Source organism: Heterocephalus glaber, unplaced genomic scaffold (genome assembly GCF_053883595.1).
Source record: "Heterocephalus glaber isolate CG9 unplaced genomic scaffold, H.glaber_assembly_v1.0 deba00001472, whole genome shotgun sequence".
Taxonomy (NCBI): Eukaryota; Metazoa; Chordata; class Mammalia; order Rodentia; family Bathyergidae; genus Heterocephalus; species Heterocephalus glaber.
The window spans coordinates 42,575,925-42,599,787 of record NW_028258315.1 but is presented as its reverse complement, the minus strand read 5'-3'; the positions used below and the strand labels follow the sequence as shown (position 1 = coordinate 42,599,787).

Sequence of the window (23,863 nt, the reverse complement as noted above, 5' to 3'; positions counted from 1 at the left end):
AAATGAACCCCAGGCAGATCTTAATGGCTTAGCTGGTTTCTCCATCTATAAAAATCAGGACGCTCTTACTGCTGTTTGTGTTAGGTAATTAACAGCTGTAAAGCACACTGAAAGCAGAAACCGCTAAATAAATAATGACTGCTAAAGAATTTCACCATAATGTGCTAAATAATAATGATGAAACATGGGCTTCTAACTTTGCCATTTTTGTTTTCAAATTAATAATGCAAACAAGTCTCTAACCTCATTAACATGGCTAGTGTTAGTGAGCAAGTTAATTTGAAGTCCCAACAGCAGTGCATTCAACTCTATGTACAGCAATGAAAACGAAGTCATGTTCTATTCCTGCAGCAGAAATAGCAACACTCTGTCTGTGTCTACCTTTTGGTTGATTCCAAATTGAAGCTGTTCCACTTGAAAATACACTAAGCAATAAACTTTTTGAAAATTTCCATTGATTTCCAATTGATGCTGAAGCCTTACATCTAAGCAATGTTTTAAACTATTTTCTTGGAATTAACAACACAATAACATCCAAAAGGACTATTCTCTACATTTTCCAATCTATTAGATTACAATATTTATAAGATTGTAGCCTCATCTAAGAACTTTCCACGCATTTTTTAGACTTGCTTACTGAGGAAACAGGACACGACAATATTAGCATCAGAGATACTAGATCTTCCTTCTAAACTTTCTACCCGAATACAGGCAGGTCATAAAATGTAAACTATGCAACCAGGAAAGGTAACAATATTTTACTATTCAACTTATTCTTATTTTCTTGCATGTACATTTACAAAAACCACTGAGTTCTGTGAAATCATTAGAAAAAGAATTATAAATGAGGAAAAGGTGGGAAAACATTAGAGATTATATCTATTTTGATTATTTCTCAGTGAAAATATACCATCTATACAATAGTCTTCTACCTAAATCCAAAATCTGATCAAGGTTCTGTACACAAAATACATTGTTCTCTGAATTTTCTGTATACTTGCAAATTAAATGTAGAATAGTTCACTATATGTTCATCATAGAATGGTTTCAGTATTACTGAAGAAACCAGTCTAAATCTTGTTTATTATCTATTTGGGGAGAAAGTCACCTCCCACACAGGCAGTATTTTGAGGAAAAATTAAACATCTACATCAGAAACCAAAGTAAAGGGTATTACGCACATTAAAATGCAAATATATGATTTTATTCTCATAACAACCAAAACCTCAAATACCATTTTTAGTGACTCATATTAATTTAATCGTGACATTAGCTTTTACAATCATAGATGTAAAAAGACCACTGAGTTCCAAACATAATTATCTCAACATCTCATTTTGTGAAATTATTACTTAAGATGAGCGCCTCTGAATGAATTTATATTTGATTAGTTTCACTTATTTAAGAACACTGAATAATTTAAGAGCTGTTTAAACAAAAGGGAAGCAAGGAAGATACTTGAGTGAGTGCTGAATTCTTCTGTATATTCCCTGCCAAATCCAGATGGATCTTATGTTCTCACATACATACCTTCCAAGTGCAGCCACATCAGCCGCCCCTTCACATTGACCACAGAGGCCACACAGAGTTCTCCTGGGTTCCTAGGGTTCACAGCTTCAAGTTTCATGTTCTTAGTGAAGCCCCGACTAAATGATGTCTGGAAGGGAAACAGAAGGGATGCTGAGCTAGTAGTTCCCTCGGCAGGCTAAGGGGCAGCAACAGAGTTGGGGGATGTAGAACCAGACATGGACACGTGCACACATATCTCACATATGAACCATACAGCTTTGGCTACACATTTGTCCTTCCCACCAATCACAAGGAAAGAACCATGGACTCTTCATTTTTCAAACCCAGAAATTACTTACGCTTGGCATACAATGGGTGCCTAGTAATACTTGGTAAATGAGTGAAGGCCTGAATACATTCACTCTTTCCAGTTCCATAGGCACCCTTATATCTATGAAATTATTGATGGATGCATCATTTCTTCTACTCCCTTTTATTTCCTGCTAAAATCATACCTATGTATATTTGAGGGTAGTGACATAGGAAGATGGTGTATCCATCTGGCATCATTTTCTTTTAAAGGACATTTGAAGAATATGCTTTAGCGTTTCTTATAGTACATATCTGCTGGTGATGAACTCCTTTAGTTTTCTCTTATCTGAAATGATCTTTATTTTGTTTGCTCTTTTTATTTACTTTTTAAATTAACTTAAAATTTTACATATAATAAGATTCATTCTTTTGGGTGTCCTGCTCTGTGAAAGCAGGATTGTTAAACCAATGCATAAAGTCATGCACCCATAACCATAACACAGAACAGTTTCTTCACCCCAAAATACCCTTGCATTTTGGCCCTTTTCTAATCAATTCCTCCTTGTCACTTAATTGTGAGCTACCACCAGTTCGGTTTTTCTTGTCGTTGTCCCTAAAATTTTGTCTTTTTACTCCAGAGTGTCATATAAATGGAATCACTATATATGGAACCTTTGCAGCCTGGCTTCTTATATTTAGCAAAATACATTCAGGATTCACTCAGAGTATCCAGGAATCAGTAGTCTGTTTTATTTTATTGCCTGGTAGTTCACATAGCTGTACCACAATCCACTTGCCAGTTAAAAGGCATCTGAACCCTTGTCAGTATTTGGCCACTATGAATAAAGCTACTATAAACAGACAGGTATAAATTTTTGTGGAAACAGAAATATATTAACCTACACAGGCTGCCAAATAAAATACTATAGACTGGTAGATTAAACAGCAGGTATTTATTTTCTCATAGTCTTGAAGGCTATATGTCCAACATCGAGGCATCAACAGTTGGTTCTTTCTAGGCCTCTCTCCTTGGCTTGCAGATGACTGTCTACTCCTAGTGTCCTCACATGGTCTTCCCTCGGTATGTACCTGTGCACTAATTTCCTCTTCTTATTAGGATGCCAGTCATACTGGATAAAGCCACCCATATTATCTCTTCTTACCTTAATTACCTTTAAAGATGCTACTTCTAAATACTATCTCATTCTGAGGTACAGGTGTGTGTGTGTGTGTGTGTGTGTTGAAACCTGATCATATAAATGGGGGAAACCCAGCTCAACACCTAAGCTTTCACATATCCAGAAATGGGATTATTGGAACATATGGTAAAAGAAAGTTTAGCCTTCCAAGAAACTACCATGCTATTTTCCAAAGTGTCTGTATCATTTTGCATTCCCATCAGAAGTATGCCAGTATTCCAGGTACTACAAATCCTCATTGATATTTGATACTACTATTTTTCAAAACTTAGACCAGTACATATCTAGAGGAAGGTCACTGTGGTTTTAACGTGCATTCCCCTAATTAACGATGCTGAGCATTTCTCCCTGTTGGAGATACTGATATAGATATATAGATATATCATTTTTTAAGATAGGATATGGTCTATAGTTCAAGCTGGACTTGAACTCACTATGTAGCTCAAGCTAGCCTCAAACTTGTGTTGATCTGGCCTCAGCTTCCTGTGTGCTTGGATTACAGGTGTGTCCCATCACGTCTTCTATATATCTTTTTGTTTTGTTTTGTTTTGGTACCGGGGATGGAACTCGGGACCTCACGCTTGCAAGGCAGGAGGTGGAACCACTGAGCTAAATCCCCGGCCCCTACATCTTCTATATATCTTTATAGGTCATGTATCTGGTTTTATTTTTATTCAGTCACCTCTTCTGGGTTTCCAATTATACGTGATATTGTCCCTCAGATCCCTGAGCTTCCATTTATCTTTTTCTCCCCTCACCAATCCTATTGTCTCTCTTCTTCACATAGGATAATTTCTCTATTCAAGGTTGTGGACTCTTTCCTTTGTTATCCCCATTCTATTCCAATGAATCTGAATTTGTTTATTTCAGAAATTATATTTCTCAAGTATAGTTTCTACTTCTTCTCTGGGACTTCCTATCTTTCATTCACAATGAGGATATTTTCCTTTATCTTTATGATTTTCAAACTTTATGACATCTCAGAATCACTCTAAGAGTCTTTAAAAAAAAAACAGACTGCTGGGCCTTATTCCACAGTTTCTGATTCAGTCGATTATGGGTCCAGCTAAAGAATCTGTATTTCCACCAAGTATTTAGGTGATTCTGAAGATGCTGATATAGAGAACACATGCTGAGAACCAATGCTTTATATCACTGAGCTTAGATGTAACTGGGGTTTTAAAATTCTTGTCTGTTGGGCCGGGGATTTAGCTCAGTGGTTTCGCTGCCTGCTGCACAAGAGCAAGGACCCGAGTTCAATCCCTGGTACCAAAAAAAAAAATTCTTGTCTGTAGCTGGGCATGGTGGTATGCCTGTTATTCCAGCACTCTGAGAGTCTGAGGCCAGAAGATCACAAGTTCAAGTCCAGTCTGGGCAACTTAGTGAGGCTCTGTCACAAAAATAAATAAATACATAAATAAATAAATAGTGTTGGGGATACAGCTCACTGTGAAGGCCCTGGGTTCAACCTCTAGTATGTGGGTGCAGGGTCTCAGGTGGGGAGAGCTTGTCTGGATCATGCTGATTTGGGGCTTTTTATTTACCTTTCTTATTGAAAAATTAATATGACTTCCCAGTTTCTTCATGTGTTGAGCAATTCTGAATTGAAACATGTTATAAATGTTATGATGTGGAGACTCTGGATTGTTATATTCCTACCAATGGTATCAATTTTTCTATTTTAGCAAGCAATTAACTTGGCTGGACTCGCACTACAAACTCTGTCTGTTGAAAGGAACTCAAATTGCAGCTCTATTCTTTTATCCTTACCTAAGCTGCTTGGAGTCTGCCTGGCACATACACGATTCAAAGATGAGCCAAGGATATAATAACACAGGATCTGTGGTTTTCCCCACCTTGATCTCCCCTATCTGAAACTCCCAGTGTCTGTGGTTGCCCATATCTCATACTCTGGTTTAAGAGGGCAGAAAAGTATGAGTTTTACATCACTTTTAGTTGTTTCACATACTGTCTAAAAAAACAAAACAAGACATGCACTCTATGCTGCCTCTTCCTTCCAACCTTGTCCCCTGGCCTACTGGGTCTGCTGTTAGCTCAATGTCCTCTACTCTCACATAGCTGCTTTCCATACTGTGTCTAGAACTAAGGTGCTATCTCTAGTTAGATCAGTTCAGTATGAGTTTATTCAGCCAATGCTGAAAGCCAAACTCCCTCCTAACATTATTTAAAGTAAAATAAAACATTTATTTTAAAAATAAATATGAAAACGTCTCAAATCGTCAACTACTATAAACTATAATCAGATGTTATACTGCTATCTAAACACATCTATTTTGAAATATATAAACTAATATAAACAAGTTCCTATAAGTAATAGAGACTACATCTTTATATGACTCATGGAAAGAAGTCAAGGTAATTCATATTTACATGTCTTTTTATAAACCAAGTTGAAAAAAGCAGTATCTTTATGCAATCACAATATTATCTAATTCACATTTTAAAAAATCAATTTTCTCCATTCCTTTATGTTTCTTTGGAAGCAGGAACCACAGATACTCTAGATGGGCTATTTTTTTCTCCAAATCATCCTGTCGCATCCACACGTATTATGTACTGAGCTTCCTTCAGAAAAAACAACTTGATAGGCTGCTTGAAAAACCTCTAAGTGAGTTAAATGCATTTTATCCTACTTAATAAAGGAAAGCTACAACCATGTAACCTATTTTCATCTCAACTCACTGCTTGAGGGTAATTTATAAAAGATCAATAGCAAAAATTGTTACCTGTGAGTTTATTTTACTAAGCATTTTCTGTGTCTATGCATTTCATAACTGCCTCTGATTGTTAAACATCCCTAGGGAAATGTCTTCCATGCATCCAGTGCCACACTAGCTCTCTTCTCATACTCATGAGATGTGTGATTAAAAAATGAATTCATAATAAGCATCCCATTAAAGAGCACTCGTAGCAAGCTAACAAATTCAGCAAAGTACCTGTAATGCAATGCATATGCCAAAAGGCAGTCAACAATCTTGTCTATTAAAAAAGTGGAGAGCCAGAAACAAAGGCACTCCTAATGAATACACTAGCAAATTCATTAAAACAGATTTAATCTTGGTAGCTAAATCCTGAAAGTTCAGAAGCCAGCTGGGGATGCAGCTACTCTGTCCACAATTAAAAGCCATTTAGACAACTCCTGCTTGGTTGAAAGAAAGGCAGATAAAAAGAAGCCTTAGAGGAACTATGCAATTATGGAGAAATAATCCCCAAATACAAAGTCAGGGCTGATGTGAAAATTTTCATCCCGAGGATAAAGAGTCAGAGGAAGAGTATTTCTCTTATCAGGTAGAAAGCACAACCTCAAACAGATCTGGGCGTGTTACAGGAAGTTCCCCCAGATCTGAATGAGTGGTAGTGTCGGGCCAGGAGAGTCTCACAGAGTGACACCAGAATGATGAAAAGTCAAGTAAGAGGCTCGCCACTTGCTCTCCTCATGAGGCACAGGAACACAGCTATCCCTGTCACACTGCCTAAGCACACATCCTCCGCTTCTCCAATGCTACAGAAAAGGCTTATGTGCAAAGGCAATGACACTCAGTGGAAAGGTCACTTAGTCACTGAAGGAGCTCGGATTCCCAACTCTGCCACTGATTTGCTTCTGTATGTATAAGTACAGGCCGAGTTGGGGATTAATGCACTTACTTTTGCAAAGTCTGATTTTGATTTATGCTCTGTTTGGAGTTTCTATTAAGCCAAAACTTTTCCTTGTCATTTTCTGTATTCTGTTATACTTGCAGCACAAATTACTGTAGAGGCACCAGTGAACCTGTAGCTCCAAACCACATGCTCAGAAGCAAGTCTCTAACTCAGCAGTGCTTTGCTCCAATTACGAGGACTGCATCTTTTTTTTTCTTAGCATAAGAGATTAACTTTCAAAACTAAGAGTATGCCAAGCACAGTAGGTTATGCATTTACACTGCATTTTAAAAACAGTGATAATATTTCATATCCCTTGTCATAATTCCTAAGGATGATGAAGAGTAAACAAATAATTTTATAAACTACTTTAACAAACTACCCTTAAAACTATGAAGTACTATATACACATTCACTGCTAATCCGTGTCACAAAAATCCCTTAGTGCTAATAAGCTCTCTTTGAATAAGGTAGCAGCTTGCAGTAAGCAAAGCACAAAATTTTTAGCATCTCACTAGTACTTAATTAAATAATCAAAGAAAAATGCTTTTATATTTTTAATAAACATACTATTATATTTTTAATAACTTGTCAATATTATACCACATAGTAAATGTATATCTAATGGAGTTATAGATGGCTAGCTGTCCATCAGAATTTGTTTCCTTTCTCCATAGTACAAAATCATGGCTGGGAAGCAGAAGCCAGGAGCTATTTCTTTTTTCATTTCTTTTCTTCTGGTACTGGGGATTGAACTTCACACTAAGCTGCATTGCTACATCTTTTTCACTGTTTTAAAATTTTGAGATAAGGTCTCATTAAGTCACTAAGCCCAGGCTGGGCTCAAACTTGATGATCCTCCTGCCTCAGCCTCCCACAGTGCTAGGATTACAGGTATGTGTCACTGCACCTGGCAGGATTCATTTCTTGACCTCATTTATAGCAGCTGAGAGACTAATTCTCACCAATGGAAGATGAAGAGAAATAATGTGTGCTGCCACCATGCTATGCATTTAGAACTAAGGACATCACCTTCCTGATCTTTTTTCCTATCTGCTGACTAGATTCAAGTGATGAATTTAACCCATGACTCACCATGATGAGCACTACCCACTGATCAGGAACATCCTGGACTCTTTCATAAATGAGAAGTAAACTTACCATCTTTGAGCTATTGAACATTTACTGGTCACTCTGTTACTATGGTCCAGCATCACTCTAATAAATCCATAACCTGAAAGTTGGGTTTTTCAAAATCTACGAGTGTTTTATGAACCTACAGCGCATGGCAATACTCCAGAATTGGTTGGTCAATAAATAGAAAGCAACTTACAAAATGTATAGCAATATCTATGATTTTGAACAGTAGCAAGAGGGAAGTTCCTCACATTTCTGAAGCAGAAGGGAGGTGCTTCTTCTGCCCCATGCTGCTTGTAATAATCTGCCCAGTCGAAGTCCTGGCCAGAGTACCCTGTGAATGACAAAATCCAGATAGGACAGCATTAGATGAGCTAAATAGAGGCAAATGATTAACTTTGGTGTACACTGGTGATTAAAGTATAGGCGCTAGTCTGGGCCCATGAAGGATCAAATCTTCCGAAGCCTAACAACACTTCAGATTTCATGAGGATACAATAAAATATTTTAGAAAATTAAAGTGTTAACTACACGTAACATATGTTGTCATCACAATGCGGTACCTGACATCAGTGGAAGCAGGTGGGAACTTACCTATTGCTGTACACTGGCTCCTGCCGGCAGGGTTTTGTTACTGAGGACAAGAGCCGAGAGAGGCTATAGCACAAAACACATTTGTAGGATCCATTTTGCAGAAACCCTTTCATATAAATTCTGAACTCAAAGGAACATAATTTTTGGTATCTTCAAGGAAATGATAATTTATTGGAAAAGAAACTTAGTAGGGGGTTGATTTTTGATAGAGCGGAGGACAAACAAGAAGCAGGGGTTTGGAAGGTAAAGCCCCAAAGAAATGAGGAAGACAAGGAGGGTAAAGGTTGCCTTGGAAGCACACTGGTGAGGAGAAAGGAAAGGACATTAGGGAAAGAAGGGCTTCTCTGTGGTGAAGCTTTGGAGGTGAACTGGAGATTCTGAGAGAAGGGTTCGAGAAACAACTATGTACTCATGAACTGAATGAAATACAGATCTTACCCATGTGAGCATTTTTCTTTCTTTTTAATAATTTCACGTTGGTGGGAGGAAAGGGAATGTGACTATAAAAATACAGCCAACTCGACAACCACAGCAAGACATGGGAGGAGACAAGATAAAACAGTTCTGAATCATAAATAAGAAAAGTGTAAGTATGTAGAAAATGCCTCTTAACATGAGTCTCACCTGTTCAAAAGTAAACCAATGAACGGGTATGCCGAGGAAAAGGGAGAGAGGTGTTTTAAAACTTTCTTGTTAATAAGGATGGAAATGCTAAATACAGATCAGTTAAGGTTGACTCAAGTGTGTACAATGTCTCTGCTAACTTCACCTAGTGTGTTCTCTTTATTGGTTGAAGTGAATGTAAAATAAGTCTATAAGAGACTTCTGAAATCTACTTTTGACACAAGTACCCCACCTTTTCTTCATATACCATATACTCTACCACTGCAAATTCACTTAACATGGGACATTGAGCTACTAAATTCCACAGGTGTAGAAATTCTTTTTAAAATTAAATTTATGTTTACCTGAAAAATAAAACATAAAAATTTAACATATTAATGGGATAATGTGATGTTTTGATAGACATTGTGTAATGTTTAAGCCAGGTTAAACACCTTATCTCCTCAAACATTTATCATTTCCTTATGGAAAAACCTTTTAAAATCCTTTCTTCTAGCCTTTTAAAATGTGTAGTGAATTATTATTATCTATAGTCACTCTATCACGCAATAGTACCACAGAACATTTTGCTCTTGATCAACTTTTTCCGCCCACCCCAAGACATTCTTTATTCTGAAACTCAAGAAATCGGATGCTTTCTACCTCTGTGTGCACACCGAAGCACAAAATACAAGTATAATTTTCATTAAGTCAGCTCAGTTTACCCTATACTTTTTGATAGAATGGACACCCTTAACCAAGCAAGTAGCAATCCTCCTTTGGCCTCAAAGACTGACCTGTGACCCTCCCACGTCCTGCTGACCAACAGCAGCATGGAGTGTCCCCTTCTTTGATAGCACATCTACTTCAGGGCCAGAGATTTAGCTCAGTGGCACCATGTCTGCCTCCCAAGCACAACATCCTGAGTTCGATCCCGGGTACCAAAAACAAAATAAAACAAAACAAAATCTACTTCATTCTCTGAAGACTAACAGCTCATTTCTTTGCAACAAGGCTATGAGGGTTCCAAGTTTCAGACACCATATAATCTGTACAGCTAATTTCAAAGCAGTTCTTCCAGTTCCTCTGCATGCCCATTCTCCAGAGCTGTCCCTCTGCTAAATGGCTCTTACATCAGAGGTTTCTGGAAGGGACCAAAACAACTGTCTTCTGAACCTTTGTAAACAAAACAAAGCATGTCCATGTCATACTAAGGTAACAATGTCATCTGCTTTCCAATTAATATAGCCTCGTGGGCCGGGGATGTAGCTCAGTGGCATAGCACCTGCCTCTGGAAAGCATAAGGTCCTGAGTTCGATCCCCAGTACCAAAAAAATATATATATATATATATATATACACACACACACACACACACACACACACACAGCCTTTCACTTTGCATGGATTCTCTGGATTCTCTGGACCTGTATAGGAGCAAATCCTCACATTTGGCTATGAGCAAAGAAGGAAGAACGAGCTTTAAGATACTTCAGTCTGGCCAGAAGTTTCCTAACTAGATATACTGCACTGAACGGGAAAGGTGAGGTCTGGGTTTTAGATCCAGCTCTGCAGGTTAGCTGGATGGACTGAAGTAAAAATTAATCAAATTTATGCCTGACTTTGCTCATCTGGAAACCCACAAAACAGAACAGTTTTAAGGTCCCCTCTGTTGGCCACAATCTATGATTCAGAGGCACCATTCTAATCATCTCACTGTTGCTACTTAGGATTTTCTTTCCACCTCCCTGCGGTTAATTCCCCTCCCTTCTCTCAGGAGAAAAGTGTCAGAGGGCTGTACAGGGTGATCATGCACCATGGTCTTCCTATGAAACCTCACAATGTAACCCCTGGAGCAATACCAGGTGAATCCCTGCAATGCCAGGATCCCACTTGTCTGGGGCTCTGGCAGACCTCTTTCTATTCCAGTAGCTTTTCTCTGGACCTCTGCTACTTTCTTAGTTAGTTGTGTGAGTTAAAGAAAAGACTTCATGGGCTGGGGATTTAGCTCAGTGGTTCAGCCATCTGCCTCGCAAGCGCAAGGATCTGAGTTCGATACCCAGTACCAAAAAAAGAAAAAAAGATTTCATGAGAATACCCAGAGGGTAATGTGCAAAGGAAAATCTTAATTAGATGAATAACAAAACATTTTCTGAAATAGTATTTGGGTAATCTGTAGGGTCAACATCTGTACAGGTAAAACCTGTCAACCCCTAAGTTACCTAGTCCCTGTATATAGACATATAACAGTTTTCTACAACCAACTTCTAATGGACTGCAACCCTGTCCATAGAATGTCACGCTCATGTTTTTTTCTAGGATCTACATTCAATCCTCCTATATATCCAGGACTCAAAAGGTTCCCTGAGGAGTCATTTTTAATCTAGTAATTTCTACATATAACCAAGTCTTGCTGGATACCATCTAAGCAAGAATTAATTATTCAGTCCCCTAAAACTCACTAATTTCTTTGAAGATCTAAACAGCTTAGACTTTTCCTCCTCCTCCTCCCTCGCTTAAAGACCTTTATTCATTTCATCACTTGAAATTCTTCTCCTTTGGGTTGATAATGAGCCCTCTTTGTAAGGCAGCTTTGTGACAGCTCAGAAAATAACTGCTACATAAAAACAAATTGCCCTGGCTTGTATAATAGAGACAGCAGGGGTCAATTATACTCATTAATCCACAAAGAGAACAAGAAGTACTGGGGCTTAACTGCAGACAGGAAAACATGTTTTAACCCTGGAGGGAGGAAGAAAACAGCAGAGGAGAGAAGAAAATAAAAGGAAATAAACCCCTTAGGCTATTAAAATTGGCCACAAGCTGTCATGGGAGACTGTTGAGCCACAACCATTGGAGTTATTTAAGCCTTTATTAGTGTTTATTCTGAACGAAATTCCAACTGTCACACATCAGGAAGAGAAGAGGGCAATGACCTGTTTTCTTAAAACACAAATTAACTGACATACACCAGCTCCACTTTCAAGCATTACAGTGCAAATGGACAATTCTTTTGAAAAGCTATTTGGCAGAAAAATATTCATGCCCTTTGACAGGACAATTTCACTTCTCAGAACTTATCCCATCAAAATGACCCTAAAAACTTGGTGTTATGCATTACAATACTTAGAGCATTATGGTTGATAATACTGAGGTGCGTGGCGAACTGAAACAACCTTCCATCCAACAATAAGAAATGATATGAGACTTGTCCAAGTGCATGGAATGCCCTGCAGCCATGAAATTACAGTTCGTTGGGGGAAAAAGTGTGAAAAAGGTTGCCATGGTTTTAGACGAAGACTGATGCAAACTTGTTTTGAATCATTAGATTTATATAAAAAATGTAAAGAGAAAAGACCAGAAAAATAATAATATTATATTAAAATATTCATTTTGGACTCATGATTACTTTTTTCTTCTTCCTCTTTGTCTATCCAAGTTTTCAATAATGATTTTGAAATTATTCCAATAATAAAAAGAATTGGATAAGATAGCATCTGTGCTCTGTTCACAGGTTAAGCAATGCCTGCCTGCTCCATTTGGCATGTGGATCACACCATGGTGGTGCCACATCATCTTCTCTCAGGTGTGCGAATAGAATTCTGTCTTTACCCAGTTACCAGAGAAAGTGAGACTTCGCCTTAGTCCCAGGGAGTGAATTGTGGCCACCCTGGGACAATCATGGTAACCTCATAGGCCCTGCCTATGACTAGGGATGGGGCACAGTAAAGGCTTAAGAAAAGATTTCTCTTTAATAAAAGAAACACATCGGAGTAAAATTCCTCTTCTATACAGGATGGCTAAAAAACAAGATGTACAATCATAATAAAGAATAAGAATAGCAAAAGAATATCATGCTTGCCATCTACCTGACTGGCAAAATGAGAAACATCAGGAGGAAGTCAGCTTCTAAAGGTAGTTGGGAAACAGAAACGTAATACTATGCATTTCTGATTGAAGGGACAACTCAAAACACCACAGTAAATGTCAACTTCAGAATCTAGGCCACGTGTCAAAATTTTCAAGAATGTGCCCAACCTCCATCCTAGACATTTTTTCCTTCATTCAAAAATATTGATCCTATGCATGCTGTGTGCTAAGAGAGTTACAAGGGAACAAAGCCAGCAAAACTCGCCCTGGAGGGTTCACATTTCAGGGAGAGGAGACAGAGTGCACCGAGAAGATCACAGGTCCTGCGGAGGGAAGCGCACACAGGGACAGCTGCACCTGTGAACAGAGTGATCAGGGAGACTCCACGGAAAGGTGAACAGTGACAAAGGTGTGGTGAGGTGGAAAAAGGAGGCATCCAATCCTGAGGGACAAGAGCATACCAGGGATGGATCAGAGAGCTTTAGAGCCCAACATTGGGCTCTAGTATGAGCAAGGACAGGGTGGCTGGAGCAGACAGAGCAAGGGCTCTCCACAGTCATTGATAGTCCCAGATATTTTGGCATGACACATCTTAATAAGCTACAAAAGCAATGTCTGAATGTATAAAATAATATGTAAGGCATAAAATAATTGAATAGATACACAAAGTTGCTTCCAAGGAAACAGAAACAGGAAGGACTGCGTGCCAAATGTTATTTCATCAAGATAGGATTATTAAAGGAATACATTTTTAGGCTTTTCTGCTTTTTCCAGATTGTGAGGAATGAATATGCAGCAAATTTCTAATATGAAAAATTCTTGTAAAATAAAAAACAAATTCTTTAAAAAAATAAACTGAAGTCCGATAAAGCAACCACACTTTCTAAGGTAAGGAAATGTATATTCTCAGCAACTGTTCACTGTTCACTCTCCAGTTTGCCAAGCTGATTAGCTGTTGGGTCTGACAAATGATGAAAAGGCTTTAGCCCAGATTTCTTGAGTTCCAAGAGCTTCCAAGAATAAGAGACAAGAGTCTGACACCCTGGCCCAGAGGGGTGAAGGCAAGGATGGAAAGAAACACACATATCAGGAAATAAAGCTCTGAGGACTCTTAGAACGTATGATTGAAGGGCAAATGGTTCCCTAGAGAGATGATCACTGAAGAATGTTTACTTTATTAAATATTAGTACTATTTGTGTAAATAGCAAGCTTATTTAGCTTTTAGTTCAACCTCCCTTTGAAGGAAAAGTGATACAATAACCTTTAAAGATCAGCAAATACCAAGACCCAATACAAAAACCAAGTGACATGACAAGATCCATGTTCCAAGAGTCCCTAGGGCCCCAGTTCCTTCTCAGGAAACCTCTCCACTCACTAGGCAGCCCTCCCAGGCACCTATTCCATGCACTATTCCTCTGATTGAAAGCTGACCTCTCTCTTTTCCAGCAACAATTATCCTTTATTTATTTTTTACTAACAACAATCCCTGAAGACCCACTGAGGTCATGTATTCAGTAGTTTAATTTCGTGGGACAAATGTCCCTGTGGCATGGGTGAGGACTCAAGATCTTGTGCAGAGCTGGTGCTGGGACCCAGCCTATCTGTCCTGGATGCTGTCCTCAGCATGCTCTAGATGTGCTTCATACAGGAGTTTCTGTGCTCCACAGGTTACAGGTAAGACTGGCAAAAACACAGTAGCTGACTAATGGATTTCTTCCTATCATGCTATTTGTGAAATAGCTACAACATTCCCTCTGGAAATCTTCCAGCTACTTCAATATTCTCAGTTGACAGTCAATCTTAGGTCTTTCCTAATGCAGACTTTAAAAATACACATATCTATTAATTTCCAAATAAGCTGTTCTCTTTCTTTTTTAAAAAGATCATAAAATAGTACCAAAAAAAAAAAAATGGGAAAGAGGAGGGAAACATTAGGCACAATATTTTCCTTTTCTTCTAGAATGAGAATTCTGTTGAGAAGTATTAAATACAGGTGATGTTGTGACATTTAATGTAGTTGTGTCTGGGGGCATGCACAACATCTTATTTTGAATTATAAATATAATGTTAGTGAACACAGATATGTTCCCAGGATGGAATCTAACTTCATATAAATATTAACTGTCATCTTTAAAATCCAGAAGAATAAACAAGTGAATTATTATCTTCAAAAATCAGAGATATTTTTAGATATGTATTAAAAATGACCCAGAAATTTACTCTCCACTCTTCAATGAAAAGTGACTCAGCTTGCCTAGCATGCTCAAGGGCCTGGGTTCAATATCCAGAAATAAAAACAATAGCAACAGCAAAAACTAACCTTTCTTAACAGGAATGAATCAGAAAGCAGGAAATGAGATCATATTTCTAAGCCCAGTAACCAGGTGGATGGACCTGATACTTTTCTCTTAGATACTAGATGAAATGTAACTTCCTAAAAAAATCTTAGACAAAAGAAAAATATACATATGCAAAACAAAACAAAACCAAAAAGGCTCAGAGAGTTAGAGATGAGCAGCACCTGAGCTCAGAAGGTGTAGAAGTACAGCTGGTCCATGAGGTGACCAGCAGAATCCTCCAAGGCTACAGGCCCTGAAGCCCAGATGGCTGCCCAGGCTGAAATTGGGAGTAGACAAACTAAACTCCCTGGAACAGAAAAATGGCAGAGATGAGACTGCCACTCACTGCTTGGGGTCTAGTTAAAGGACAAGGGAAAAGGAATTATGTGCTCCTCCAAGGCAAGGGCACACAGGGATAATGGGTCTAATTTTACAATTCCATATGGTACAGATTGAGAAATTAATGTAAAAGTCAGCTGCTCACTCTTGCTCACTCCTTGAGTAATCAAGGCCACCTTCAAAGACCAGACATTGTTTTTGGTGCTAGGGATACACCAGGGAACAAAAGAGAGTAAAATCCTTGACCATGTGGAACTTACTCTCTAATGGGCAGGCAGAGACAGGGACAAATAACACAATAAATATTCAAGGGTATTCTGCCCTTAGAATGTTGGGCAGACCCTAATCCAAAACTACAATGAAAGAGATACACTGACCCAGGGCACTGGACCTACCGTCACTGAAACAACCACCACAAAATATTAGTTTATAATAAAAAATCATAAGCCACTTAAGGAAACAAACCAGCATAGAGAAAAGTCAGATAAATGGGTTTTGTTTCTTTCCCCTAGGAAAGCATTTTGCTTTTGAAAATGTATAGAGCCCCAAGTATGATGGCATATATTTGTAGCCCTAAATGCTCTAGAGGTTTGAGGTAGAAGGATTACAAGTTCCAGGCCAGCCTGGACAACTTAACGAAACCCTGTCTCAAAATAAAAAATTTTAAAAGGGCTAAAGATATAGTTCAGTGGTAAAATGCCTAACTTGCATGTATGAGGCCCTGGGTTCAATTCCTAGTACAAAGAAGGAAGGAAGGGAGGGAAGGGGGGGGGGAATTTATACAGCAAACAGACAAAAATATAGTGAGGACAGAAAATACAGGAACAATTCAATTAATAACCCTGATTTTTAAAAAGTAAGCCTGGGGCTGGGGATTTAGCTCAGTGGTTCCGGTGCCTGCCTCACAAGCGCAAGAAACTGAGTTCTATCCCTGGTACCAAAAAACCCCCAAAAAACAACAACAACAAAAAACAAAAATAAGCTTGACCTTTAATAATAATAATCTGACAATAATGATCTGACAGTAATAATCTGACAATAAATGTAAAAATAGTTTGAACAGGCAATACTCTAAATACATATACACTGTCTTAAATAGAACTGCTAACTTAATTAATTTATGACTGTTAATACTGAAAAAATTTTAAGCTCAATTAAATACTAATAGCAGGGCCGAGGATTTAGCTCAGTGGTTCCTCTGCCTGCCTCGCAAGCATGCAAGTTCCCGAGTTCGATCCCCGGTACCCAATAAAAAAACAAAATAAAACAAAACAAAATAAAACACAATAGCACTAGCTTAGATGGTTCTATAAGCTTATATTTACCAAACCTTCAAGAATCAGATAATATATGCTCATGCAATTTGCTTTTGTAACAGCTTAGAAGGGTTGATGGATATGAAACATATATACAAAAATCGGGACAGTGAATGCAGGCAGAGCTTCAATTCATTCAACATTCAATGAATATCACCCAGTGCTACCCATTACTCTAGCTGCTAGGGAGAGCAGTGATCAAAAAGAGAAAATCTCTGCTCTTTGGGATCTTCCATTTTAATGGGGAGATAAATAAAAAACAAGGCAAAGAACTAAAGTATATATTCCTTATTAGTATACTATAAAAAAGATTGTGGTGCAACTCAATTCAGGGAAGAAGATCAAATATGCGGATAGTAGTTTGTGACTGCTATTAAATACAGTAGTCCAGAAAGACAACTCCAAGAAGGTATAGCACCCGAATCGAGAATAAAGAAGGAGAAGGTGCAAGTCACACATCCAGGAAGGCTGCCAAGCAGAGTTCCGGAATGGTAAGTGCCAGATCTTAAAGCAGGGCTGATGGGACTGCAGCAGACTAAGAGAAGACTTTCCAGAGAATGGGCCAGACTGGGCAGTGGAAGTCAGAACCACTGGGCATGGTTAGCTGCTGTCACAGTCTTAACTTGGACACTGAGTAAGGTGGAAGACACTGGACAGTCTGAGGAGAGGAGATGTGTGTAATTTCTATTCTGCCAAGATCAATCTAATGGTGTCGGAATCAGTGGAGGGAAAGAGGGCACCACTGCAGTAACTAGGCAGGGTTAAATGGTAACCTAGGCCAGGTGGTCACAATAACACACAGCAGATTATGAAAATGTTGATAGGACTCATTGGTGGATCAGACATAGGGTGTGAGAAATAGATGAGCCAAGATGATTCTGTGTCCAATGCAATGCTTTATTTAATTTTAAAGAAATCTAAATCAGACATTAAAATGTTAACTTTTAAAAGTTAAAAGGTTTTTTTTATTACTTTCTTTCACTTTCTGAAATATAATGAATGGACTGTACATCAGTTTATGACTGAGGTTTTCCTTTAGAAAATATGAATTGAGATTCATTACTTTGTGGCCCCCAAAATAATTAAAACACATCTTTACTTCCTAAATTACGTTAACAGTTTATGTATCTATTAAATGTTCAATCTAATAGAGACAAATCAAATGGTAAAACAGGCCATTTTCTTTGGCCTTTGCTTCCATGTTTTAAAACAGAAATTTACAGTCTTAACATTTTCTACAGAAAATTCTCCAGGGTGGAACTCTTCCTCCTCTAATTCTATAACTAATCTTTGATATTGCATGCTGTGAAGGTTAATGAAATAATTTAAGTATAGCAACTCATGGCTAATAACTTGTACATCTTTTAGCTTAGCATATTTATTCATGGACTTGTTTGATCACTTTTCATAGTGTCTATAATATTGATGTGTTGTTTATTGCATTTAAACTAATGGGGTAAAATCTTCAAGGTTCTATCCTTTGCTTAACAGGAAAGCACTTATGCAGAAAATCACAGCGAAAAATTCCTGTCCATTCTGTCTTAGACATCTTGTCCTTTTAAGTAGTAATAAAGTCAAAATAACGCAATCAAAGATCTACATTCTTTGCACATCTCTCTCCTATAACACCTGATATTTTTTGCCTCATGAGCTGTTTCCTACCTAATATCTTTTGGGGATCAGGGATCACATAATTGCAAGCAGTGTTCATGGTTCTCACAGAAATTTGAACAAGGCAACACATTGCTGGAAAATACACAGGAAACATCTGAAATCACTTGACAGAATGTATAATAAATCCTACATGTTCTAGATACAAACATCAGAATTCAAATTTAAAATAAAGCTTTTTTAAGCTTCTCCTTTCATACATTAGTAAAATAAAGAATGATGTTTGAAAAAGTTCCACAGCATGATTCCAGCTCTTGTGCTCAGGTATAGCATATAATAAATGGCCTCAAAAGGAATCCACTAAACCACATTACAAAAACCACCACTAGCACCGCCTCTAAATTCTTATTCAGTTTAATTGCAAAAATAAATATATTCTATTCTCCAGAGATGGGAAGGGAGCTAAATAAATAAAGCCACAATTGTATTATAATCATATACACTTGGAAAATGATTTCCTACAATAGTAATTCACCAACTGCTTCGACATACAGATGATTTCGGTCATGTAAAAGTCATGGCTCATTAACATCTGTTAGTCTTGCTTAAGGTTACCAAAATGCCACAAAATTACTGACAAGGATGGTTTTATGAACATACTAACAAGCTAGAACTGCAACAAAGTATGGATATGGTTATGTGGGAAAGGGATTAGGTCAGGTTTTAAGTCAACCTCTGTCTTCAGGATTTCACTTATTTTTTTGTTGTTTTTTTTTTGGTACTGAGGATCGAACTCAGGACCTTGTGCTTGCAAGGCAGGTTGCGGCACCACTGAGCTGAATTTCCGGCCCTTGTCTTCAGGATTTCAAAATTCATGTAACACAACTAAGCTTCAATTTCCTCAGGAAGAAAATGAATGGGGTTAAAATGATGAGACAAAGTCTAAGATCCCTTTCAGTTATTAAAAGAAACATTCTATTTTTAACAACATGATTATATTTGAATAGGTAACACATTTATTTAGGTCCAAAAGCTTGAAAATTTCAAAGACAAAAATGCTAGAGTTGTTTCTGGTTATCCATGGGGGTACTGAAACCAGGACCCCTTATAGATACCAAAACCCACAGATGCTTAAGTTTCTTATATAAAATGGCATTGTACTCAGATACAACCTATGTATGTCCTCCTATAAACTTCAAATGATCCCTACATCGTATTATCTAGTACAATATAAATGTTATGTAAATAATTGTTATACTGTATTCTTTAATAACAAGAAAAGAGATTTTACATGTTCATACAGATAGAGTTTTCTTTCCCAAATCCTTTCAATCCACCACTGGTTGAATGTACAGATGCAGGAGCCATGGATATAAAGGGTAAAGGTACTCTGTTAAAGTCTTATTCTTACCTCACCCCCTGCCCTGCTTCCCACCCTTGTACCCCATAAGCTCATATAGACACAATCATTCCAATAAGTGTGTATATGACCTTCCAGAGACTTCTTTGCAGACATATGAGAAGCACAAAATAGACTCTTAACTCTTCTCTAACAAAACATCTTAGAATACCTACAGACCTCTACAACTCACAGTGGATAGCTTTCCATATAAATATGCAGATTTCTCTCATTCTCCCTAAAAACCAAACGGTTTTCATTAGATCAATATCCAACATCTGTTTAACTAGTGTTGCATTGATAAACACTTGGATTTTTTCTTTTAGATGGGGTCTCAGTATGCTGCCCAGTCTGGTCTTTCTGTTTTGTTTTTGGGTTTTTTTCCACACTGGGGATTGAACTCAGGACCTTGCTCTTGCCAGGCAGGTGCAGCACCTCTGAGCTACATCCCTGGCCCTTGCCCAGTCTGGTCTTGAACTCCTGACCTCAAGGAATCCTCCTGTCCCAGCTTCCTGAGTATGGGACTTCCTGAGACTATGGGCCCCACAGCACTTAAATTTTGTCTAGTCTTTTTGGTATTGTAAATAATATTGCAAAAACCACACAAACTTTCATGCCCACATTATCTGTGCAGTATATTTTTAGGAAAAATTTCCAGAAGTGAAGATCCTGAGTGAATGGGCAACCGCGCCTATAATTTTAGTAAATTTGTCCCCCCTTGCCTTCCATGCTATCGCACCCTAACCTCTGTTCCTCTAGACTCACTTAAACTGAGTGCTTCTGTTCTTTCTCCTTGGGCTTCTACCTCATCTTCTAAATGTGTAGCACCTCAATAGGATTCCTACTTGCATTTCTCCTATCATGATGGATTTGTCTGAGTCACTGTGCTTTTTACCATGCACTAATTGGTTTGTTCCCCTTATCCATTCTATAATTTGTTGGTCTTTAATCTTAATTGGTTTACAAGTAAAAATTCTGCTATTTCCAGAAAATAGTCCCACGACCACTTGCAGATTACCAGTGGATCCTAAACTAATAATATTTAATCATATCTTGAACACTCAGAGTTTAAAAAGTTATCACTAAGATTTTCTTATTGGCAGGCACTAGTTACTATTACTCAACATCCTATAAACAACTTATTATATCCATTAAGAAACATTCTTTTTCTTTGAGAATATGCAAAAGATACATTTTAGTGCCAATAGAGGAAGAAATAATTTGGAAGGCTGCATGAAGATAATTTCACTGCACCAAATATCACAAATACTCAGGTGATAGAGCTTTCCAACTTGCCAGACAACCTGTTGCCGAAGTTCCACAGCAGGAAAGGACTTCCTAAGAGAAACTGTGTATGGTCTTATTAAGGGAGTACACACATATGTCCCCATTTCAAGTAGTCTTCAAAACTGAAGCACAGTGACCTGGCTCAGGTCATAAAGCTAGTGGAGTACATGGAAACACACACGTGGGGCTCATGGACTGGAGTCCTTCCAACCGTCATCAAGCACAGACTCAAGAGCTAGGGCTTCCTGCTGCCTACCATGATCCATGTGACCCTAGGCACATACCATAAACTCCGTAGCTAACTTTCCTCATAGCATAATTCTGAGGACTAAATGAGCAAGAACAGTGACAGCAAAGTTGTAGTGTTATGTGAAAGTTCACCATGTTATCATGAGACCTCATGTCATGACTATGCAGTTTTAATCTGCAGAGTCAATAGCTGAAATAGAAATATCCAATCACTTCCAAAGGGAAGAGTATGGAGGAAAAATAGGATAAAAGCCCAGTGAGCAGTTATGCTATATATAAGCCAGTCGCAACACAATTAAATGATGCAAAACACATGTGAGACAGCTACCCGAAAAACGGGGACTTTCTCAATATGGTTGATGCTAGAAGTTTTCCAATCTCTAGAAAGCTGAAAAGTTTAGTTTAAAACTCCTTTTTATTTGAGGTTATCTATTAAACCACCCCCATAATTAGTTTATATTTCTAATCTTTTCTCAATTTTCTCTTCTGATAATTCTTTTTTTTTCTTCTGGCTTTCATTTTGTTCATTTTACTTTGTTCCTCCCTACATAAGCCTTAGGGGACAACAAACCCCCTTGCTAAACTACAAAGATGTTACCTACTAAACATGTGGTTCTTAGGTCCCAATCTAAAATGACTTTCATGCACACTAGCTCCCAAATGAATTATTTTAATGTACCAGAACATCAAATTGTTGGATACCTGAGAGTAACTGGGCCCTGGGGAAAATGTGACTTGTTGGAAATAAAAATCTAAAGAAATACTTCATTAGCATTTTCTTGCATTTTTAAAGCTGAGTCTCTGACACTCTCAAGTCTTTAACCTCAATCATTTAGCAACACCGCATGCTTTATCACTGTGAGACAGCAGTGCAACTACCAATAATACAGTAATTGCCAGAGGATCTGCCATCAACTGAAGCAGGCAGAAAAGAGGATGGCGCACAGTAGACATTAGAGTATGTCATGCTAACTAAGAACACACTACTCTTACCACATCTAAATTCTTCACAGCCCAAACTTCACCAGATTAACAAAGGTATCACTTCAGTGACAGCAAGACACCATCCTGAACCACTCAAATCCCGCAAATTTTCACCGAATACTAACCTTTGGGAGGAGTGAGATTGACTCCATTTTTAAGGCACCATTGTGCTGGCAAAATCCCCAAAGAATCTACATGGCACAGCATTGAGAGTTTACTAGGTTCTGGCCTTAAGTCATCAATAGTCACTTGAAAAAAATGATTGTTGAAAACCTGAAAAAAAAAAGTAAATGCCGAGTTAATTTCTTGGCATTACATATATAATGCTGGCACAGTTTTCAAAGGCAATGGATATATTTCATCAAATTGATCTGAGCATAATCTGGCATTTGAATACATATTACCAAATTAATCTAGCAGGTAAAAAGGTTGAATGGATCATTGTGGTTAAATTAATGGCAAGATCAATGAATAAAATATTTTAGTATATATGCTGCCAAAGTGAGCAGATCAATGAATAAAATATAAGGAAGAATTTTTAAAACATCTCTTAGTGAAGTAAACAATGGCCACCGCTGGCAGAAAAACAAATGGATAAGCAAGACAGGCAAACCCCAGCATAGATAAGAGCTAAGGTGGGCACTGGAGTGCCACTCTCGGTATGTCCAGCAGACACCAAACCCCTCATACAGAATCACCCAAAAAACCTGCAAGATCTGGCATGGGAGACTTCCACCCTCATCCTGCATCACATCCTCCAAAATATCCCATCATGCTACCCAACAGGTATTGACACAAAGCCTGGCCCCATTCAGTGTCTCACACACTGCAGTGCTCCAGCTGCCTGGCTAGTCTGTCAAAACGCACTGCACTTTTCCAAGTGCATCTCCAATTTCAATGCCCCTACTCTGGCTGAAATAAAGGGCCCTGCTCTGTGCTCCCAAAGCATCAGGTACAAATTTCCATGCTGAAAATCCTCATTCCTTCTGTGGACTGGTAACACACCTGTCTCTACCAATAAATGGTAAGTTATTTGAGGACAGTGGCACCTTTTTTTATTCATCAATGTATTCTCAAATGCATAGGAAATACTTTGCATACAAGCCGGATAACTATCCAATGAATATAAGAAAAAAATCAACAATGAAAAAGCAACAAGGAATGTTGATAACCCAAACAGGGAGCAAAAATCTGACGGCCCTTAACACTCAAAAAAACTAGAGTGTAAAACAAGCCAGGAAAAAAAAAAAAGACAAACCAGTCTTTTTTAGAAAACCTTAACATTTTTACAAACCCATAATGCCTGGGTTCTTCATTTATAAAGTACTTTTTTGAAGCAACTTAGTTCAAAGTTAAGCAGGAGCAGAAACTCACTTCACTGGATAAAGATGAGTATTATGTTAATTCCAGTAAATAGTTCTGATTCTCCTGCCTGAAGTTTGCCTTCGCAAGTCA

The 23,863-nt window shown here is 38.1% G+C and overlaps 1 protein-coding gene across 6 annotated transcripts in view; it reads right to left on the bottom strand.

Moving 5' to 3' along the window:
* The window catches only part of Sfmbt2 (Scm like with four mbt domains 2), a 235,580-nt gene that overhangs the window by 64,651 nt on the left and 147,066 nt on the right, over positions 1-23,863 (bottom strand). For all 6 annotated transcript variants that reach the window (XM_004854532.4, XM_087181970.1, XM_087181973.1 and 3 more), the window contains 3 exons: positions 22,534-22,681; positions 8,069-8,151; positions 1,531-1,657 (listed from right to left, as the gene is read on the bottom strand). In XM_004854532.4, the coding sequence (XP_004854589.1) occupies positions 1,531-1,657; positions 8,069-8,151; positions 22,534-22,681 (358 nt within the window). The remainder of the gene's footprint in view (positions 1-1,530; positions 1,658-8,068; positions 8,152-22,533; positions 22,682-23,863) is intronic.